This window comes from Penicillium mononematosum (genome assembly GCF_028829835.1).
Source record: "Penicillium mononematosum strain IBT 11891 chromosome Unknown utg000001l:1.0-4488741.0:1.0-4491989.0, whole genome shotgun sequence".
Taxonomy (NCBI): domain Eukaryota; kingdom Fungi; phylum Ascomycota; class Eurotiomycetes; order Eurotiales; family Aspergillaceae; genus Penicillium; species Penicillium mononematosum.
Window position 1 is genome coordinate 3,082,730 of NW_026643271.1, and position 20,417 is coordinate 3,103,146.

The window sequence follows — 20,417 nt, forward strand, 5'->3', positions numbered from 1 at the left end:
TCCTGTCGATATGCCGTGCACGCACTATACTCTTGAGAAGAACATCGAGAGATAGAGGCTGGCGTTTCCTGAGATTGGCTTTGGACACTCAGGAACTGGTGCTGGCTTGTGAACCCTGGGATGAGAAGTGATCTCAGGGTCTGATTGTTTTTCGCTCCTCTCATATATATCCTTGGTTTTTATTACTTATCGCTGGCGCAAAACAGGATATGGCGTTGTTGGATCCTGGGGCTGGGGCTCAATTGTATTAGCTTTTATTTTTTACACTACCTTTTTTTTACACTCGATCCGGTTTATGATCTACTTCATCTTTGCCGCAATGTATACATCTTTGCCGCACATGTATACATACAACCCGGTCCGAAGATAAAAGCACGAAGAGATTTATAGATATACTGGCGAGCGGCTTCGATGGCGTGGTCTACATTTTCTGGAGAGACCGTATGGCATCTTTGCATGGTTAAGAAGAGGTTATTTGAATAACGGAATGGCCTACAGGTGAAGATTCCAGTTTCTTGATCTTCAGTCAGGATTCTGTTGAGTAAAAATAGACTAAGTAAATTCGAGGAGCGGGAAGGCTTATATACAGTGGGACCTCTGAATTGTTAGGCTAAACCTTTGTACCTAGATATACCGCCTTTCAAATTCTGCCAGTTCTGCCAGTCTAAAACTCCTAATATAGCTAGCGTACAGGCACGTGGCTTAGCACTAACAGTTAGCAGTCAAAGGTATGTACCTAAGGGGACTAGCAAAAAAGACGACTAAAAAGACATATAAAAAGACTATCGGAGGAGACTACCTAAGAAGGCCACTAAAAAGACTACGGCCGTATTAGCGGCCGACTATGCATTAGTATAGCGGTATGTTTGAAAGGGAGGCGGTATGTAGGGCGGTATATCTAGTTACAAAGTCTAGCCCAATATTTCGGAGGTCCCACTGTACGCCTAATACGTCAGTTTACTCCGTAGTTTCCTCACTTCTCCTTTCCCTTTGTACTCCTCTCAGATCGTAATAATGGGAATTCTAATTTTCTAAACACAGAGTTATGGAACCAAATATGTCGAAGACTGGAGATCAAGGAAGTTTGTGCACTGCGACTAAGTTGCAGTTCATCGCTTGAGACTTCTGGCGGGTATGATGGTGGATGACTAGACCTCACACTGGCAGAACAAGAAGCCTTGACACTAATTCTTCAACAACTGTAACACCTGTGTCCACTATATCATATGCAGATTTTCCACCTACACCTCGCAATATACGATATCGCGTGGAGCGCACAGCCACAGTACTCAGCACCCAATTCCCTATGACTCAAAGTCTAGGGTCGTCGTCCGTACTGCCAGCGATCGCGATTCCTCCCTCAAGTTCTCCATCTTCGTCGAGAAGGTACTCTACTTATGTTGGAGCCTCGTTCACGCGACCTGGGTGGCTGCCTGATTAGCCAGGCCAGTAATGCCAGTCATGCCTGCTTGTTTACCTCCAGGGCTCCTTCCTCTCTCCCAGTCTCTCTCTCTGTCTTCCTCCCCCAGTCTTCTGTTAGTCTATGAATACAGTCTTTCCACTTTACTTGTTCTCGTCCCCGCCAACATTTTGGTCATTTCACCATGGGCTGCCTATTGGGCTCCCATCGGTAACCCACCGAGCGACCTGAGCTCTCAAGTACGACGCAGCGTATGATTTCGACAACCTGGAAGCATTGACAATACCTGCATCCTCAGCTTCGCCTTGGAACAAGTTCCCAAGGGCATCCTTCATTCCGTCGATCGCAAGGAGGGCCGGGTCTATCTCTTCGTTGATCTTGGGCTTCGGCTGGTTTCTTGCATGTCTGTTGGCATTTCGTCAGCCCATACCGAACACAGTGAACGGCAGCATTTACACGAAGATGAAGAAAAACTGGCGTTCCTGCTGCAGGGATCAGTCTGGGACGAATGGAAAAATCGCCCCGAAACGGAGAAGAACGGACTACTGCCGCTCCTTTCCCAGACAGCCCCGGGCTTGGAGAGTCTCGATCTCACCATGCGTCCCGCCGGTATGGATTTCTCTTCGCTCTGCCGACAGTCTTCCGTCTCTTCCTAAGTGCCGAAGAACCAACCATCCGGAAGATATGGTGCTGATTCCTTCGAGTTAGCACCAAAAATGTATATTTACAAGAGGAACGAGACCGCCCATATGCAAGTCCCAACCTTTGATGGGGCCTCGAAGTTTTTGGGTTTTTTTGGGCTCGTTGTTAAACACCTTGGTCATTGCACTATGTGCATTAGGAGCATTTTGGCTCCTTATTAAATTTTTGAAATGGAAGATTTCTCGAAGGGGGTAGGTAATATCCCTCTCTTGCTTTTTGAAAATTCCCATTACTGATCATATAAAATAGAAATGAGCCTTCCCCTGAAACTATACTGCGAGCTGCTGCCAATCCCAACACCTTCATCTTGTTCCAAGCTCTTTGGGATCACTTCCACTCTTCTACAAGTAAGGATTTCCTATACATGGTGATTAAGTACCATGCTGAGGAGCTTAAAAAACTAATTGCCCCTCCTTTAATCTAGGGCCCCAATTTCCTAATGAACATGGTCAGAACCAGAACACAAATCCCCAGCAGGGGAACGCAAATGGCCAGCCTAATGGCCGAAATACTCAGTTGGTACAACTTGTCCAGCGTGTGGACAGTGGAGATGGTCAGTCAAGCCAGGAGGTGTCAAAGGAGCCCGGAAGGGCCACTGGTGGCCTTGATGGAGGTGACAGCGGCCTGCCATTCCGTATTGCCCGCCTCCCTCTTGGATATACCCTCCCGGCGCCAGACCTCCCTGCTCCCAGTACAAACATAAACAACCAATCTTTACTTGTACAGCTAGCCGTGACGATAGCAAAGGCAGTTGGCGGAGGTTGAACTTGGCCGCGGCTATTTGCTTTTGGGTACGGCTGTTTCTTGGAGACATATATTATTAGACGAAAAGCGGAGCTTTCTCCTAAAACCCGGCGGTCAAGTTAACAATCCCTTAGGTTTATAGTCGCGAATAAGAACTTTATATTATCATTTGAGTAACCGTGCGCTTGCAATCCTTCAATAACCAAGAACGTGGTCATTGACAAGGACATGTTCCTCTCGCAATGTCTCCGCATCCTGTGTCTCAAACCTGAAGTTCCAGAGCTTCTCAACCTCTGTCAACTCGGCCTTATTTTTATGCTTGAGTGGTGTATATGGATCATTATTCATTCCCTTGGAGCTTCTTCTCCCAGCATGCTGCATCACGACAGGAGTGACTGCCCATCGGATCTCCCCGTTCTCATTTGCAAATTCCTCCGTAAGCATATCGACATACCCCAGGCGCTTTCTTTCGTATAGTTCGGTAAGGTCTGGGATCCGCGAGCGTGGAAAGACAAAGGCTTGCGAGCAGCAGCCAAACTGGGGCATTTGATGAACACCGTCTGGTATCGGCATCATTGTGGCGCGACCGGTAGCAAAGAAAAGCCCGATGAGGAGAGGTGCGCAGACGCCGCTGAGGAGGAGGATGGTTTCGTTGGAGAGGTGCGATGCTAATCGAGGCTCGTATCGTCTGACGCCTAAGCAAGTACAAGCGACCAATAGGACAGTAAGGATCGAGTAGAAAAGATAGGTTGGCCATTCTTCTGAGTTCCAGCCGAGCAGTTCTTCGGTGTAAAAGAGACGGAGATAGAGCCCTAGGTCAAGCAGATACGTCAGTTACAAAGGATCTGCAAAGATGGTATTAATGGTTGAAAACAGTCCTTGGGAAAACCCACAGTTCGATGCTCCGATCTCCTTGGTCTGCTTCTCTGCAGACGCCAAAGCTTTTAGCGTACGATGGTACCATCCATCCAGAGCAAAGACATCGTCCTCGAGCATGACAGTATACGGGGTATTGACTGCCTCACATGCTTTCAGCAGATATGTGTAATCAAAGAGAGCCTTTTCACGCCCGGAAACTTTCGCCGTGTCTGTCTCGAGGGATCGAATGTGATCAATATCTACTTCTGCGGGGTCGTATAGCAACACTTGGTCCGGCAGTTTATGAAGCCAAGGCTCTGAGTATGCTGGATGCTGAGAGGGATCCGTGTGTGCAATGAACAATATAAGATGGATGTCGGCGCGCTCTTCTTCACTTAAACCTTCCAGGACTGTTCCTACGGCAGTTTTGAAATATCGTACACCATTTCGGGCGATAGATGCAATACCAACGCATAATCCGGGCTGTGAGGAGGCCTTTGGCGTAGACCGCACTGTGGCATTGTTCACAGACTCAATATAAGAATCCGCCTCGTGCGCTCTCACTGAAGAATAAGAGGCATCATATGCAGTCCAAGGCTTAAAAAATACGGAGCCTGGGTCTCGAGAAGAAATGGTGCGCGAGTAGAATGCGAGGAGAGAAAAAAATGCAAGGAAGTAGAGAAAGTTCCGGAGCAGACGGGAGCCTGCTGCAGCAGCTGATGGTTTCATATCAGACAGGGCCCTTGGAGGGACAAGTACATATAAACAAAAGCAATAATTAAGCGTCAGAAGACAAAATCCAAAACGAAATACTTCGTAGGCGTAGACACGAGAATGTGATTGACATGAAACTTGCCAGTCTCGGGGTCAATTAGCCCCCACGACTGATCTACATATGGCCCCAAATGGCCCCAGTAGATGATCCACCGTCATAAGAAGAACTCGCTTAGATTCAGATGAGGTTGCCAATAGACATAGGCGGCCTACCCGAATCCCCACTGCCTGTCGTGGAGAGAACGGGAAATAGATTAGAAGGATACACTCGAACCTTGCATAAAATTCACTTATGCACCCAAACCCATGATCAGCGGATTGAATAACAAATCTGACAAACGAAGGTTACATCATCTCGCTTACCGTGGGTCTGAAGTAAACATGGGCCTTCGCCTGTCCGTTCTGACATGCTAGCACCGCACCTGGTGTCCTTGACCGGAACAATATACCTTCCCATTGACACTTGGTGCACAGCATATAAGTGAAAGATACATTTATCTAATCTTGAGGTCTGTCTATTGAGTGTTTGTACTTTGGTCAAGGCCTGCGATACTATGCACAACTCCTATACACTTGAGTGCCTGGCGAGGCGACGCATTGGCCGACTGGATATAAACAGAATGAACTTTTTCGTGGGGGGCCTACTTGAAAGGATTCTATGATAGGTAAACCCCGCTTCCTCTACTGACCAGCATCAGCATCGCGAGAGTTCGTCGGAGTTCAGTCCATCCGTCTTCCGGTCAGAGATGGTTACCAAGGCATATGCACAGGTCACGGAGTCCAGCTATAAAAGAGCGTTATTCCACGGTGAATCTTTGGGCCAATCTTCTCCTCAAAGCAATCACCTCTACTTCACAACCTGCCTTGTATATTACTCTCGGAATCCAGTATTCTACCTTGTATGTTCGCATTTTGGAGACCTGGCCTGGGACCTAGCAGCCAGACATAACTAACAAGACTGAACACCTATAGCACGATGATTTTCAAGTCCACCTTCCTCATGGCAGGCACTCTATTCATGATGGGCGTTCGCGCCGACTGCGGTACCCCAGTCGTCACTTGCGAGACCACCGATGGCAGTCCCGACGCCAAAGACGTCGAAGATGCGATGGGCTACTGGCGCCAAATCGCCGGCCTCGGCAAAGATACCTGCGGTGATTCTGGCTGTGCTCAGCCCCATGGCTCGGGATGCCACGACTCTTCGGTGAAATCTGGTACCGCCAACATCGTTTTGTGCCAGGATGACTCATCGTCCTCAACGGCCATGTGTGGTGATTGCAATTGCATCGCTGGCTATCTGCAAGCTGTTATCGATCAGTGTGAGAATAATGGCAAGATCGGTGGATATGCACATGTGCCTATGGGCAGCAACTACATCAACTATGAGTTTGTCCACACTTAAAGGGATCGCTTCAAGAACTTGGAATACGCATGTATATAGTTCGGGTATAGGGCTTATGGTGGCCCGACGCTACCTGAGACTGTCTCGGGTAATGTGTGGGGGGTCAAATATATGCACGTTTATACAACGTACGTTTAGAATTTTCTTGGAAAGCTTATGTCTGCGCCAAGCAGTCTTCCGTAGACGATCTTTCCGCAATTTTCTGTTCTGACGAGGCGCATCAAGGCAGAGCGATACATTCAGTAACAAATAGTGCTCGTATCTCGGGACCACCTCTTGATGCAATGGGGGAAATGTCTCATACCTTAGTGAGGTCTTGTATCTGTCGCGGGTCATTTTCGCCAAAAAGTAGGGGGAAAAAACACCAAACCAAACCAAAAAGCGAAAGAGTACACTGCGCTATCACATGCTATCCTTTAGATCCCCACTATCTTCAACTATCCCTATATACAACATATTGCATGCTACAACACCGCCAAATTCGGTATCGAGTGCCCCATTATAGCCGAGGGAACGTTCCACCATGGCATATATTCTTTACCATAAACCCCGAATTACAGTAAGTTGGGCCTCAAGTGGCGCGTTCTTCCTTAAGACTCATTGTCGGTCCGTCCCGCCCAGGCCGTACAATATACCTACCTAGGTAGGTAGTCCCGAGGTCCGCATCTTCCGCACAAATTTCCAATCGAGATCGTCGCCCCACCGGTGTCTGTGCGGCCCGCAGCGGGAAGCCCGACGCCATTATAAATTCATTTTTCCTTCAAGGCTGCAATCGGAAAAGGGTGCCCCGTGGCATAGACGCGGTCAAACGGATATATGGGGTCCAGCAGATATTCAGGTCAAGAAAATGTTGAAAGGGACGAAGGCAGAGCTCGAGGCTCGCTATACAACATCCCAAACCATGAAAACAGACCACCGCACCATTACAGTCCCAGACCTCTCAGTAATACCCTTGATAGTTATATCTAGCTAACAAAGAAAGAGGAGGCGAAACTATCTATCGTTGTAGGTTTAGGGTCACATGAATCACATGACCTTGTGTGATCAAGTGTTACTACCTGCGCCAACAGAGAGGACTACCTGGGTACCTAGCGTGTTGCATTTAACCTTGGAATGTTTTACTAAATGCCGCTTACCCAGGGCAGGGGCGTCCACGGGTGCTCACCTGCGCAGTTATACCCGAGCAAAAGGCGGCAAGGTCTGAGCACGAAACCGTGAACACCGGCAGAGGAAGTCAAGTACATAGGCACATTAGGTAGCTAGATTCTACGGAACCTCTCACTTCGTAAATTAGTTTACAACGCAAGTTCTGTCTCGACGGGTGAAGTCCCTGCTATTACTGGAGATATTATTATGGGTCTTGCTGGTGCGGCTGGATTTCTGGTGTGGTTGCTCATTGATATCTAGATCGTTGGAGAATACCATAGCAGGATGGAACTAGCCGTACGTTTATTGCTTTCATTATATACTCATTTTAGGCAAATGCATATGGAACACTTTTTCCGACATTATCAATCAATAAAGAATAAATCATAACACATAAGGGTATCGCATCTCAAGCCTCCAAACAAAACACCAAATCCCAAATCACCGCTGACTACTATAGTCACTACCCCCACCATAAGCAAGGGGATCAACATGCCTAACCCCACCCCTCCTCGACCTCCTTGGCGGACGCGGCGAAACATCAGAAGGCACACTAGACTCCTCCTCCTCAACCTCAATAACATCCTCATCGCCAGTAGTAGAAGTGGCCAAAGACTCCTCTACAATGACGCGATCATGTCTCGACGATGGACGACGCCGATAACTATCACGGAAACTATCCCTTTCCTCGGCGACCTCGATGACGTCGCGTCGCCGTCGCGCAGCGGCTGGGTCGCGTCGACTGCGCACATCCACGATTTCTTCTTCGTCCATGGACATCGACATCGATATCGATGATGAGGTTGGGGCTGCCACGCCGCCTCGTGCAACGCCCCCTGGGTTCACCGCCAGGAAGAGTACGTACATTAGCAGTACGAAGCCTGCGACGCTGCCCAGTACGATCCCCACTACTGTGCCTGCGGCGGGGCTTGTGTTGAGACGCCCGTAGGTTGAGGGGATTGAGATTGTTGTGTAGCGTTTTTGGAGGGAGGTGTCTGTGTGCAGGAGGTTTGGGTTTAGGTCTCTTGTGTCGAGGTTGGGTTTGGTTGGATCTAGGTCGAGGGCTTCGAGAGGGGTGGGACGACATGGTGTCTGGTTGTTTAGTTGTTGGTTTTCGGTTGTTAGGGTGGGTAGATACCGAGATGATTGTGAGAGGGTTTGGGTATTTCGATTCGAGCGAATGGGTGACTTGAGGTCAGCTTGCGGGCTGAATGCGCTTGTGGGGTTTGGTGGTATATGCGGTGTCGGAGTGGGTTTTGTCGGAATTATGGGAAATATGGAGTATGGAGAACAATTTTCAAAGCTATTAAAAATGATAAATTGAGAAGCGCAAGGAAATAAGGAAAATGCAAGCAAATGTCCAGCAAAGGAGAGAGGAGGTTGGGGGTGGCTGGGATCTGCGGAGAAGTGGGGATGACCTTGTGAAGCCCTACTTTTTGATACTTCGGACACTTTGGACAGTCTAGTTATCATTATACCCAAAATAACACTAGAAAAGAGTACTTTGCCTCATTCTCTTTGTATTGTATACTCGCGGGACTATTTAACTACATACTTGCCAGCACCTAGTAAGCCCCCTTACGCTTCTCATACTTAGGCTGGTCCACAGATTCAACCTTCAGCGCCGTCAGCACAGGAGTAGTATGAATCAAGTCGAAACTCTCCAACTTGGCCCCATCCGACTCAAGCACCCACAGACTCAACCCCAAATAGTTGGTACCCCGGTAGTTGAGAATACCCTCGGGAACAGGGAAGCTCGTCTGGGGACCAATATTGTTCACATACTTGCCGTACTGATACCCGTTGACATAGAGCTGGACACGGTAAGCCGCTGGCGACGAGGTGGAGTTCCCGAAGTTAAAGTACAGAGGAACATCCCAGCCCTCCTCGATGTTCAGATCGAAGCTTGCACTGTAGAACTTGATTCCAGGCGCCGACAGGCCGTCGAAGGGACTGTCGGATTTCCAGCTCTGGGTCGGCGGCTGGGGCTGGTGGAAGCCCTGGCGCTCGGCATAGAGACCACCTTCATTGAGCGGGCCGCGCACTTTGTCCAGGTAATCCTCGCCGCCCAGGTTGCCGGTCAGCTTCCAGGTAATGTCACTAGCGGAGCGGCCGGACAGTTCATAGTTTAGAATACCGCGGGGGGTTCTTCATCTGGTCTTCGCCGATGACCCAGTTTTCATTTAGACCCATGTTGTCTATGACCACGGTGAGCACGTACGGCTCGTCCTTCTTCAGGGTTGGTAGTGTGTAGGTTCCGTTGTGGTCGTCGTCGGTGTCAATTCCACCCCATGATCCGATATGGTTCTCGTTCAGCCAGACGGAGCTGCCAAATGCGCTGCCTCCTTGTGTTTGCGCAAAGAAAGTCTTCTCGTCGCCCGTTGCGACGAAGTGGCCACGGAAGAGAAGGGTTCCGGTGTGGAAGCCGTAGTCAGAGGCGAATAGCGAGGTTGGAGTCTTGAGTTTAAAGATGCTATTTTTGGTGGCTTGGTCTGCGGAAACCCATGCGGAATCATCGTACGAGGTTTGGACCTCGGGAAGAGTATCAATAGACTTCCACTTCAGACTCTTCAGAGTCGGCAGCTCGACCTTCGGCGCTTTGTAAGCGACGCTGCTAGACCAGATGCCATTCTTGTCGACCTTGACTTGCGCTTTCTTGCCGTTGACGACGAGGTTCTTGGCCTTAGGTGGGGCGCCAATCACCTCAATCGGGGTGGTGGCGTTGAAATCAGCAGTGAGATGGAGGTCGTCGCCCTGCACAAAAGCAGTCCGCACGAGGTAGCCGGCCTTGACGATGATGGATGAGGTGGCAGCCTTTTGGGAGCTATACCCAGGGCTTGTTCCCTTGGTTGGGACCTGAGGGACCCAGTAGTTGTAGGCAGAGTTCCGATCTAGTAGCTTAGTTAGTTATGATGAAGCAGGTATCTGAGAGAGCACTTACCCAGAAGAACGATCTTCAGATCACCCACTTGCACGATACGGCGAGTAGTGTCGACGTCCCACCCAATCACAACCGCCTTGCCCACCTGCTTAGTGGTGATGCTCGATGATGATCCTTCAATGACCGAGGCTTTCGACTTGGAAGATACAGCCAACTCGTGGTGCTCACCAGGGCCGCCGTACAGCACAAGAATCTTGGATTTACCAGACTTCGTCCAGGTAAACACCTCAGCAGAGGAATAGAGGATGTTGGTGCCCGCCACATCATAGTCAACGACATGAATCTTGGAGTCACGGCCGCTGAGAGTAAGGCTTCCACCAAGCTGGGGAATAGTCACTGTACCGGCGCTAGTGGGAAGCTTGAGTTTGTAGTCAACGGCCTCTTGGCTCGAGTAGTCGGAGTGTCGGACGACGAAGAAGGAAGAAGCCGTTTTGTTGCCTCCGAGCAGGGGAGTCACGGCTAGATCAGACGAGGTGGTGTACTTGGAAGTGGTCAAGGCTCCTGGTGTCGAGACAAGGTACGCCGGCGACACTCTAGCAAAGTTGGCAATTAGCTTCAGCTCGCTGTACTTCTCGCGGGTGACGTTGCGAGATTCAGTAATCGGGGAACCGTAATCATAGGATGTGTATCCACCGGGGTGGCCCAGGTTGCCCCAATTGGTACCACCAAAGGTCTATAAGAGATTAGAATCGGTGACCATGATAGGGGATTAAGAACATACCATGTATAGGTTGAGGATCGCAACTCGGAAGCTGAGGTTGTTCTTATAGAACACTCTCTCGAACTCATGGTTCAGAAGGGCAGCACACTTCGTGAACCCGACACCTCCCCAAGGATCGAAGGCACCAGCTTGGAACTATACTCCAGTTAAATGATTGATAATACACACATGGATATCCATATATCTTACCTCAATCAGAGAGTATGGAGTAGAAGGACTCTGTTTCATGTGTGTGGTATAGAAATCAGTGGGCAGTTTACCCTCTGGCCAGGTCGAAGGGTTCGCGCAGTCAAATCCAAGAGGGTAATTGTCATGTCCGTAGATATCCACAGCCCCCTCGCCAGTTCCAGGGGCATTGTGACCACCAGCATAGGCATCATTGCTGATAATAGGCACGACAATTCCAGCCTTGTGAGCCTGGTCCTGCACGTACTGCATAAAAGCGCCATCAGGGAAATCTTCGTATCCGCAGCACGCGCCACTGTACTCATTCTCAGGTTGGAAAAGAATGATAGGGCCTCCGTTGGTGATTTGACCCTTGGCCATGGTTGCGGCAACATTGGCCATGTAACTAGTTACTGTCAGTATTCACGGTGGTTCCAATTGTGTATCATGGCAGAGTCTCGTACTTGTCTGTTGCCTTTAGGAACTCTTCATCGCTACTTCGCAGGGTCCCATTCACGCGCTGAAGCCATCCCGGGAAACCACCACCCGATGCTTCAGCATTGACGTAGGGACCAGGTCGCGCCAGAAGATAGATGCCGGCCTCTTTGGCGGCGTCGAAGAATGGCTCCAGAGCGAAGATTCCCTCGGCAGTATACTCACCCGGCTTACCTTCCAACAGGGCCCAATCGGTATAGAAAGAAACGCAGTTGAATCCAAGAGCCTTGATTTTCTGGAACACATCAATCCACAAAGATGGAACAGGCAGACTGCAGGGGTCTTGATCAGTCTAATTCTCTCTTGGAAAAGTAAAAGCTAATCGATGCCTTTTAACTTACCGATATGGGTGAATTTCACCACTAAAAAGCATGATTCTCTCGCCATTGACAAAAAGAGACTTGTCATCCCAAGTGACCTATACAATGTGCTTGTCAGTACAACCATCTGAACCCAAAGGCCCAAACACAACGTACATATTTTTGGAGCAAGTCGCGCTTAACAGGATCCGGGTGCTCGGTGATAGTAAAACCATTCACCGAATGGCTAATGGCCGCACCAGCGGCCTGGGCCGCCAGACAGGCAATGGCCCAAGAGGACGAGAGCTTCATAACTGTCTCGGCAGTTCACACAGGGGTGAAGCGGGGGTTATGTGGACAGGGGGAAGAAGGAGCACTTGGGTTTAAGTCTAATTTTATTGCAAAATATTAAATCTAGGGGTTGCGACATTCATATAGTATGGAGACTCGGGACATCATTAGCACGAATCAAGCTAACATGCAATTGCTATACTAGTGCAGGTAATGGCCTGCAATTGATGTACTACCGTAGCAAAGGCCCCCTCTTTTCTTTCAAGTCAGGCCTTTCGTCATTCTCCGAGACAAATTGAGGGGTGACCCGGATGCTCCGTGGTGCATATGCGGAGAGGTCTACAGCATGTATCTGCGGCCATGAGTATTTTGGGTATTGTGGAAGAGGTGAGAGTTGTTCTGAATTAAACAAAACAGGAGATTCCTCGTAATTTTAACTGTTGGAATGTTCAACAATCTGTCTACTATAAGAGGCAATGTCAATATGCATATATTCCAGTGTCAGCCGAAAGTGCCACGGCCATAAGCCCTTACTGTCCCCAGTAACCGGACCGAAGATCCCCCAGCTCCCAAGGTTGCACTTTGCCTTGTCTTTGCCGGATATCACCTGGGCAGATGGCAGGATACTTTGTCTTTCCTTTTGTACAGCTTTTCACACTATCTCAGTCCGATTTATGGAGTTATACGGAGTATGTAGAGTATCCCTTTACCAAAATTCCGATCCAATATTAACCCATTTAATCCATTTAATCCAGATATCCATTTTAACCAGCTCGGAATCAAAAGTAAGCAATTCTCCTGCGGGGAAGTTGTGGGGGTCCGACGATCCCTGTTGTGATATCAAAGTCTACCGACGTTTCTCCGATGCAGTTCACTCGGGAAATTACCAAGAGTAGACCGAAAAAAAAAAGGCACAGAATTCATGATATTGGCTTTTTGGTACAGCATTGAGATCCCCATATTAGCATGTAAAATCAGAACCATCTACACGGTGGTGTTGAATCGATCCTCTTCATCGCCATCCTTGGTGTACGTCTCACGATCATCCATGTCGTCCTGCGCTTCCTGTCCAACCGCGGCATTCTCTTCCTTCAGTGCAACGTCCTCAGCCTCGGCGGTCGGCTCAGTCTCGCCACCCTGCTTCTGCGTGGTGTTGATCAGAGGGGTGGAGTCATTGAAAATACGTAGCAACATGGCACGGCGTTCTTCCTTGGGAAGCATAAGGTTCAAAGAATGGAGAGATCGCCACAATGGCAGAACCATGGCCTCACTGTAGATTATGTTAGTTAATAAGATGCAAATATTAGTAGAATAAATGTAAAGGGGAAAAACTCACGGAAGACCATCTTCTCCACCGGTTGCTTGAATGCGAAGAATACTGCATCCCATGGGAATATCCTTGACTTGCTCGCCAATCTCACCCAGAGCCTTCCAGCCATCGTCGGTGACCTTGGGGAACATCTCCACAAGGAGGCGACGCAAAGTCTCCCTCTTAGTCAGGACAACGGACCGTTCAGGGCCCAGCCAAGGCTCGACAATCTTCAAGCCATCGGTCTGAACACGCCATCTGCAGACATTCTCGCGCTGCGCATCCTGCTTGACGAACATCTTCACACCGCAGTGGACGAACTTCATGCCCTGGCCTTCATTGCAGGTAAGAATGTCCCGGCCCAAGGCACTGGTGTAGTAAACTGTGCGGGTGGGGAGACCTTCGGCATTGCGAACCATGAAACGATCACGGGGGAATCGCTCCGACAGCTTGTAGAATTCATAGATGGAAACAAGCTCCTCGTGGTTGGGATCAAGGTACTTGAACGGCTCCTCTTGACGGGGACCCTTCTTCTTAAAAGGCTGTGCAGTAGCCGCGGAGGGAACAGGTGTGCTGTTACCAGGCGTTTCAATGCCAGTTCCCACGGCAGGCGCTGGGGGGTGGACAGGTCGGTCACCGACAAGGACCTCCCTGCCATCGTCGAGCTTAGTCCTCTTAGCAGGAAGTTCCTCTTCGAGGTCGTCTGCATCCCGCTTTACGGGAGAGACAGGAGTTGGGTTAAGAGTAGCAGAGAACGGAAGTTGATGGGCGGCCTCAGCAACAGAAGCATTCTTTGCGAGTTCGTCCTGGGCCCCTTGGTCGGGAGTGACCAATTCATCCAGTGACTCGAGCTTCTCCAAAGGCTTTCCATCAGTCTCGTTCTTCTTAGAATCAAGCTCTGCGGCGAGAGCTGCAACGGAAGCCTTGGGGATAACATTACTGCTCTCCGGCTTAGCCTTGATTTCGGAGGTCTTCTCAAGGACGGTGATAAAGAAACCACCAGTGTCCTGCTGGTGAGGGTAAACACGCATGCATCGGTCAAGGGGCAGGTTGGCAGCCTCGCCTGTCGGGGCGAACATGCCCTCTGCAAGTCTGGCAAGACCATTGATGCCCTCCAGGTCTCGGTGCTCCTCAACCTCCTGCCAGTTGTTCCACATGCGGCCCTCACGGTCCATGACTTTCCAGTTATGCAACCCGGAAGCTCTTTTGAGACCGGGCAACTCCTGGCTGCAATCGACGATCTTAACGTTGGCAGCGCCACCGCAGCGTTCAATTGCGGAGGCGACAACAGCCTCGTTCTCCACAGGGTTCAGACTGCAGGTTGAGTAGACGACCCGTCCGCCGACCTTCAGCATCTGCAGAGCACGAACCAAGATCCGAGACTGAGTGCTGTAAAGTCCCAAAGCATTGCCAGGGGTCCAGTCCTTCCAGACACCAACGTTCTTGCGTGTGGTACCATCACCAGAGCAAGGAACATCTGCCAGAATGCGGTCGAACTTCAAGTATCTGTTCTTGGGTTTGCTGCCGTCGGCAGTGGGCAGAGGAGGCAGCTTGATGGAAGGGAACATTGTGGCATCGTGGTTGGTAACGATCAGGTTGGGCGAGCTCAGGCGCTTCATCTGGTGAATAAGCATGTGAGCGCGCTTGTAGTCGCTATCGTTGGCAATCAACAGGCCGGTGCTTCGGCCGTCGTCGTTCAGTCCTTCGGGGCCGAGGGGTTCAGGTCCAGCAGTGCCGTTCTTGATCTGCTCAGTGACTTGTGCAATGGCATCCTCCTCGCCTGCATGAAGCAGCTCCATCAGCTGCGCAGACTTGCTACCCGGCGCAGCGCACATATCCAACACAGTCATTCCAGGCTTAGCGTCGATAAGGAGAGGAGGAATCATGCTAACAACCTCCTGGCGGCTGATGTTTCCGACGTCGGTCTCGGCGACAAGGAATTTCTGGAACGAAGCAAAGGGCGCAAATCGACGGATAACGTTCTTAGGGGTGGTCATGGACCAAGCGAGCTGATCTGGGTACCATGAAACTGGGCGGGGAGGCTCGACGAATTCGTCCTCGTATTTGATAGAAGTGATTTCGGGAATGTGGTGGTCGATAAGACGCTGCTGAACAGCCAGCGCATGTCTAACAAAAGTCACGCAACAGTCAATATCAATTGAAACCTCCCAAAGCGCGAATCGCAAAAAAAAGACCAGTTGTGACTTACCCTCGAGAACCGGTGAAACGGAAGCTGTTGGGAAGATCCTTGCGCATAGTAGCCCAGAAAAGCTCCTTTTCCTCCTCCGGGAGGAACTCGGGTTCATTGTAGTAACGCTCAAACTTCTCATTCTCTCTAGTGATATCTTGCCATTGAGCGCGCGTACGGCCTGCGCCGCCGCCACCGCCGCGGCCTTTACCACCCTGCAAGAAAGGAGACACGGTCAGTACAATAAACACCTCACATAGCTCGTATGGAAGATAAAATTACCTTTTTGCCGCCGCGTTTTCCCATTGTTATGATGTGGTAAGAGTTACAGGAAAGTGTACGTCAAACAAAATGCCTTCAAAAAATCTCCCGATCAGATGCGGGATGGTTACGTAATCACATGATCGACCGCCGCAGGTGGGCAGAGTCGAAACATGATCCTCAGCTCCAGAGTGGGGAATTCCGCGAGATATTGTTTGGTGTCCGGATTGTGTCTTCGAGCTGGGTACCGGCGAAGTGATTCAGTTATAATCTGCGGTCCTGGAGTCGGGAATGGTGGATTGGTCCATTTGAAATCGATGTACTCCGCTGACATCTCCGCGAGCCACCTTTCGACTCGGAAAATGAATCTGTCGGTGTCAACCGTGTCGAAGAATTTGACTGAAGATACCTCCTGTTTTGTTTCCATCCAGAGCTGTCTGAATCGCGTGATAGCTGCCTTGTCAAAAGGGTCGATCAACTGTGCTGGCTCGTCACCGTTGCCAAAGAGGCCCAGCTCCCGAGCTTGCTCGTTGGTGGCTCGGATACATACGGTATGTAGGGAGATAATACATGTCTCCATTGAGGAAAGGACTTCCCATACCAACGACTTTGGGATATCGGACCTATTACGGAAACGCAAGAAAGGGTGGACGACATCCGCACTGATAGAGACCTTTTTACACAGAATAGGAACTTTCATCAAGTCGAGCAGGTCATCCTCCAGTCTGCATCTTTGCTGGGTTGTGATAATCTCAGGAGCATTGAAGTGAATAGTCTCAGTAGACTTCCACCACCATCGACTGTCGGTCATGCAATCCGGCGCAAGAGTAACACCGTTGGAGAGCTTGAATTTGGCCAAAGCAATTCGGCGGGATTCCCTACAGACATGAGCCATGGCTGGATACTTCCTGTTAAGGATCCATGCCTGTCTGAGGTCTTCCTCTGGTAAGATATCTGGGTCGCACGGCTCTCCGATCTCAACAACTCGCGCTGGGAGCGCAAACTCCCACACCAGCAGCCGTAACTCGGCTGGCAAGGTGGCGAATCGCTCCATGACGAGAGAACCTCAGTCACTAAAACATCCATGTCAGTTATAAGAAAACAGTACGGAAACGCAGTGATGAGGAAATAATCACCAAATGAAGATATTGAGGCCACATACAAGAGTTACGAATTGAACCAAGCCAGCAGAGGTGCCAATCGTCAAAATAAAATACCTAGATAGATACTTAGGTGTTGGGATTTCGATCACGGCGGAATAGAGCAAGCGAAGGGTAAATGAAGAATTTGAAGAGCCGTGAGATGGCGGAAACATGAGAACCTGGAGTCTGATGTGTAGGAAAGCGCAAGCGGTTAACGTTGGAAGAGAGCGACGAGGATGAAGCACACTAGGCGACGGAGGCAAGTACAATGGCGACGGCGACGGCGACGGCGACGACAATACGCTGGGAAGAAGCAACTTCGCAGTGCACTGGAAGAAATAGAACAAACAAAGGAGATAATTGGTCTGTTTGCTGCAAAGGCAGCAAACTATATAGTCTACTATGGCAAACCATTAATTGCTATTTCACACACGAATTTGGGATCTAACAGCCCAAGGCAATGATTGATAGTACATTCAAATCAAAGCCGCCAAAAATCCAGTTTTCCTGGAGCATTCAGCAGCTATTTCACACGCGATCATACTCTAGAACAACTTAGGAGATCATGCGGGACATGTCTCCACGGATGCGCTGGTAGTCGAGGACACCCTCGATGCTGCCGACGGCGCTCATGGCGAGGTCCTGATCCCACAGCTTGCGGGTAGCGAAGTCCATGACGTCCTTCTCGGTGATCTGGCTGACAGTACGCTCAATATCCTCAGCGCTCAGGCGGCGGCCAGTGGTGATGATCTGGCGACCGATGTCCTCAGCGACAGCAGTGGTGCCATCGAGAGACAAGAGGATAGAAGCCTTGAGCTGGGCCTTGGCACGCTCGACCTCGGCGGAGGTGACGTTGTTGCACAGGCGAGACCACTCACGGAGAGTGAAGTGGATAAGGTCATCGAGCTGAGTAAGGTTCTCGCTGACAAGGTAGATACCCCAGAGACTAATATCAAGTCAGCATGTTTTCGATCAAATACATGGATTATCAACAATAAAACTTACCCAGTGTCGCTGTAGCTGGTGGAGAAGCTCATGAAGCTGTTAGCGAGGTTGTGGTGGCTGACGTGGGAGCTGAGCTTGCTGCCGAGGAAGGGCGACTGGCCCATGGCACGGTCCCAGTTACCGACAATGGCCTGGGTGACCAGAGCGGTGAAGTAGTCATCATCCTTCCAGCTAACACCCTCGACGGCGAGAGCGATGTGAGCGGAGGGGATGGTGTCGTCGCGGAGGCGGACCTCGGAGCCGATGAACTCGGGGTGCGCTTCTGCTCGGCAGTGAGGGCCAAGGCAGCCGAGGTAGGGGGCTTGCTGGGGAGGCCACCGAAGTGCTCCTCGGCGAGTCTCACGAGCTGCTCGTGGGGAATGCCACCAGCACCGACCAGGACCATGCGGTCAGCAGTGTAGTTGGTCTTGATGTAGTCGGTCAGGTTGTCCCGGGTGATGGTCTGGATGTTCTCCTTGGGGCCGAGGATGGTGCGTCCAAGGGGCTGGGTCTGGTAAGCGGTGGCGTGAAGGTGGTCGAAGACAACCTCCTCGAGCTGCTTGTCAACCTCCTCCTGCTCGCGCAGGATCACATCACGCTCACGCTCAATGGCACCAGCCTCGAGCTTGGAGTTCTGAAGGATATCGGCGAGGATGTCGACGGCCTTGGGGACATCGTTGTTGAAGGCCTTGGCGTAGTAGACAGTGTTTTCCCTCTGTAGTCGCGATCAGTATTTGGTTTGGTAGACGTTGATGGGTGGTTTCCCGGGTCGTACCGAAGTGTAGGCGTTGAGGTGAGCGCCCATGTTCTCGATCTCAAGCTCCAATTGGTGCTGGGAGCGCTTGTTGGTGCCCTAGTCATATTCATCAGATAAAAGCGCTTCGTGGTCTGAGGTTTGTGTGGTCGAACCTTGAAGGCAAGGTGCTCAAGGAAGTGTGCAGTTCCGTTGGTCTTGTCAGTCTCTGCCCGGCTACCGGCATCGATCCACACGCCGACCGTCGAGGTTTGAGCCCATGGCGAGTGATCAGTGGCGATCTAGAAGCAAGTTAGCTAAATTGCGATGTCATTGAGATGAGTTGCTTGGTCGTACAGTGAATCCGTTGGAGAGGGTGGTGGACTGGGTGGTGGACGGCAACGCAACCGGCGAGGCAAAGCCACGCTTCACGGGCTGGATGGACTTCAGGGCCGCACGAGTGCGGAGAGCCTGGTTCAGGTTAAAAGCAAGGCGCCGAGAAGCCATTGAGAACGACTTGTGTAGGTGGAGGGAGGGGGAGAAGGGGGAGAGATGGAGAAAAGAGCTGATGGAGACACCCTGAGGTTGAGGTTCCGAAGTCTGAAATTGTTCGCCCAGCTCAGCCAATTACATAACCCGCTTTTCCAAACCGCCCTTGACATCCCGAATACTTCCTTACTCTGCATTAATTCGTGATATGGGCTATAATACTGTTTAAATAGGCCTATATATTGTCTTTATCGATCTGTACCGTGTCAAAACACGACATGCTTGATGTTGGGGCATTCCAATACGCCTTGTTTTCCGATCATTCCATTTCGGTCATCCAATTTCGTGCCTATTGATTGGCTACATGCCCTCCGTCTCATACAAACCGGCTCGCAAACTGTCTAATGTTCTCCTCCATCGAAATATCCGCTGCGAAACCCAACTTGAAAGCACGAGCAGTATCAAATCGAGGAGTCCATGATTGCACAATCTTGTCGGTAGCAGCATCATATTTCTCCTCCACGAGAGCCCGACGCTCCTTACCACCAACTTCCAGCAAAGCATCCAACATCTGCTGAATACTGACCTTCAACCCAGGAAGATTAACAGATCTTGAGTCTCCAAATGCCTCTTTGGGCACGTCACGCGCATGAATCAAGTTCTTGATAACAGTGTGCGGCGAGCAGATCCACATCTCCGTTTCCCTGGCCACAGGCAGAATAGCCTTCTTACCGTGGAAGGGCTCGCGGATGATATCACTGGCGAAGCTACTGGCAGCCTGTGTGGGCTTGCCAGCTCTTACTGTCACCGTGGGCAGACGCACGCACCGGCCATCCAAGAATCCGCGTCGCGAGTAGTCGTTCAACAGTGTTTCAATAATGAGTTTCTGCGATCCATATGAGGAAGATGGCATGGGTGGGAAGTTTGTCTCGTCAATGACGAATCCTGGCGGTGCAAGGCCGTAGACTGCCAGTGATGATGTGAAAACCACCTTCACTCCGGGCATGGTCGCACGTAGTCGGTCCAGAATGTATCTTGTTGCGTCGAGGTTGACGCGAATTCCCAGCTCGAAGTTGGCCTCGGAGCCGCCGGACATGATACCGTGGAGGATGTAGACTGTCTCATAGGGATTGGATGCGCTAATCAGTTCGTCGACCTCTTTGGTGGAGGTGAGGTCCGCCTTGACACAGCTTAGGCGGCTTGCGTGCTGTGCAGCTGACTCTGGGATCTGGGGCTCAACGATATCGGTTATTGTCACGGTTGTCGTGACTGGTGTGCTTTCGAGAAGGGACGCCGCCAATTCCTGGCCGACATAACCCCCCGCACCGGTGATGAGAATCGACATGATGGGTA

The 20,417-nt window shown here is 50.5% G+C and overlaps 9 protein-coding genes across 9 annotated transcripts; 3 read left to right on the top strand and 6 right to left on the bottom strand.

The window, feature by feature from the left end:
• Window positions 1-1,323: 1,323 nt before the first annotated feature.
• N7519_001148 (uncharacterized protein) lies at window positions 1,324-2,076 on the top strand (the record flags this gene model as incomplete). Its single annotated transcript, XM_057287926.1, has 3 exons — window positions 1,324-1,399; window positions 1,541-1,671; window positions 1,744-2,076. Coding segments are annotated over 3 exons (540 nt in total), but the record flags the coding sequence as incomplete, so codon positions are not given.
• A 216-nt stretch (window positions 2,077-2,292) lies between these two features.
• Window positions 2,293-2,887, top strand: N7519_001149 (uncharacterized protein; the record flags this gene model as incomplete). The annotated part of the gene is made up of 3 exons (XM_057287927.1): window positions 2,293-2,313; window positions 2,379-2,469; window positions 2,547-2,887. 3 exons carry the CDS (start codon window positions 2,293-2,295, stop codon window positions 2,885-2,887), a joined length of 453 nt encoding a protein of 150 aa, XP_057154010.1.
• Window positions 2,888-3,061: 174 nt separating this feature from the next.
• On the bottom strand, window positions 3,062-4,453 carry N7519_001150 (uncharacterized protein; the record flags this gene model as incomplete). The annotated part of the gene is made up of 2 exons (XM_057287928.1): window positions 3,062-3,678; window positions 3,760-4,453. The coding sequence occupies 2 exons, from the start codon at window positions 4,451-4,453 to the stop codon at window positions 3,062-3,064; spliced, it is 1,311 nt and encodes a 436-aa protein (XP_057154011.1).
• A 1,021-nt stretch (window positions 4,454-5,474) lies between these two features.
• On the top strand, window positions 5,475-5,900 carry N7519_001151 (uncharacterized protein; the record flags this gene model as incomplete). The annotated part of the gene is made up of 1 exon (XM_057287929.1): window positions 5,475-5,900. One exon carries the CDS (start codon window positions 5,475-5,477, stop codon window positions 5,898-5,900), a length of 426 nt encoding a protein of 141 aa, XP_057154012.1.
• Window positions 5,901-7,487: 1,587 nt separating this feature from the next.
• N7519_001152 (glycoside hydrolase family 35 protein) lies at window positions 7,488-11,979 on the bottom strand (the record flags this gene model as incomplete). The annotated part of the gene is made up of 10 exons (XM_057287930.1): window positions 7,488-8,138; window positions 8,185-8,234; window positions 8,629-9,146; window positions 9,184-9,937; window positions 9,988-10,660; window positions 10,709-10,843; window positions 10,898-11,279; window positions 11,338-11,640; window positions 11,710-11,786; window positions 11,845-11,979. 10 exons carry the CDS (start codon window positions 11,977-11,979, stop codon window positions 7,488-7,490), a joined length of 3,678 nt encoding a protein of 1,225 aa, XP_057154013.1.
• A 963-nt stretch (window positions 11,980-12,942) lies between these two features.
• Window positions 12,943-15,761, bottom strand: N7519_001153 (tRNA (cytosine-C5-)-methyltransferase; the record flags this gene model as incomplete). The annotated part of the gene is made up of 4 exons (XM_057287931.1): window positions 12,943-13,228; window positions 13,295-15,394; window positions 15,477-15,670; window positions 15,738-15,761. The coding sequence occupies 4 exons, from the start codon at window positions 15,759-15,761 to the stop codon at window positions 12,943-12,945; spliced, it is 2,604 nt and encodes an 867-aa protein (XP_057154014.1).
• Window positions 15,762-15,843: 82 nt separating this feature from the next.
• N7519_001154 (2EXR domain-containing protein) lies at window positions 15,844-16,770 on the bottom strand (the record flags this gene model as incomplete). Its single annotated transcript, XM_057287932.1, has 1 exon — window positions 15,844-16,770. The coding sequence occupies one exon, from the start codon at window positions 16,768-16,770 to the stop codon at window positions 15,844-15,846; it is 927 nt and encodes a 308-aa protein (XP_057154015.1).
• A 643-nt stretch (window positions 16,771-17,413) lies between these two features.
• Window positions 17,414-19,082, bottom strand: N7519_001155 (mitochondrial processing peptidase; the record flags this gene model as incomplete). The annotated part of the gene is made up of 6 exons (XM_057287933.1): window positions 17,414-17,804; window positions 17,864-18,125; window positions 18,182-18,557; window positions 18,618-18,695; window positions 18,752-18,877; window positions 18,933-19,082. 6 exons carry the CDS (start codon window positions 19,080-19,082, stop codon window positions 17,414-17,416), a joined length of 1,383 nt encoding a protein of 460 aa, XP_057154016.1.
• A 358-nt stretch (window positions 19,083-19,440) lies between these two features.
• On the bottom strand, window positions 19,441-20,409 carry N7519_001156 (SDR family oxidoreductase; the record flags this gene model as incomplete). Its single annotated transcript, XM_057287934.1, has 1 exon — window positions 19,441-20,409. The coding sequence occupies one exon, from the start codon at window positions 20,407-20,409 to the stop codon at window positions 19,441-19,443; it is 969 nt and encodes a 322-aa protein (XP_057154017.1).
• Window positions 20,410-20,417: the final 8 nt, after the last annotated feature.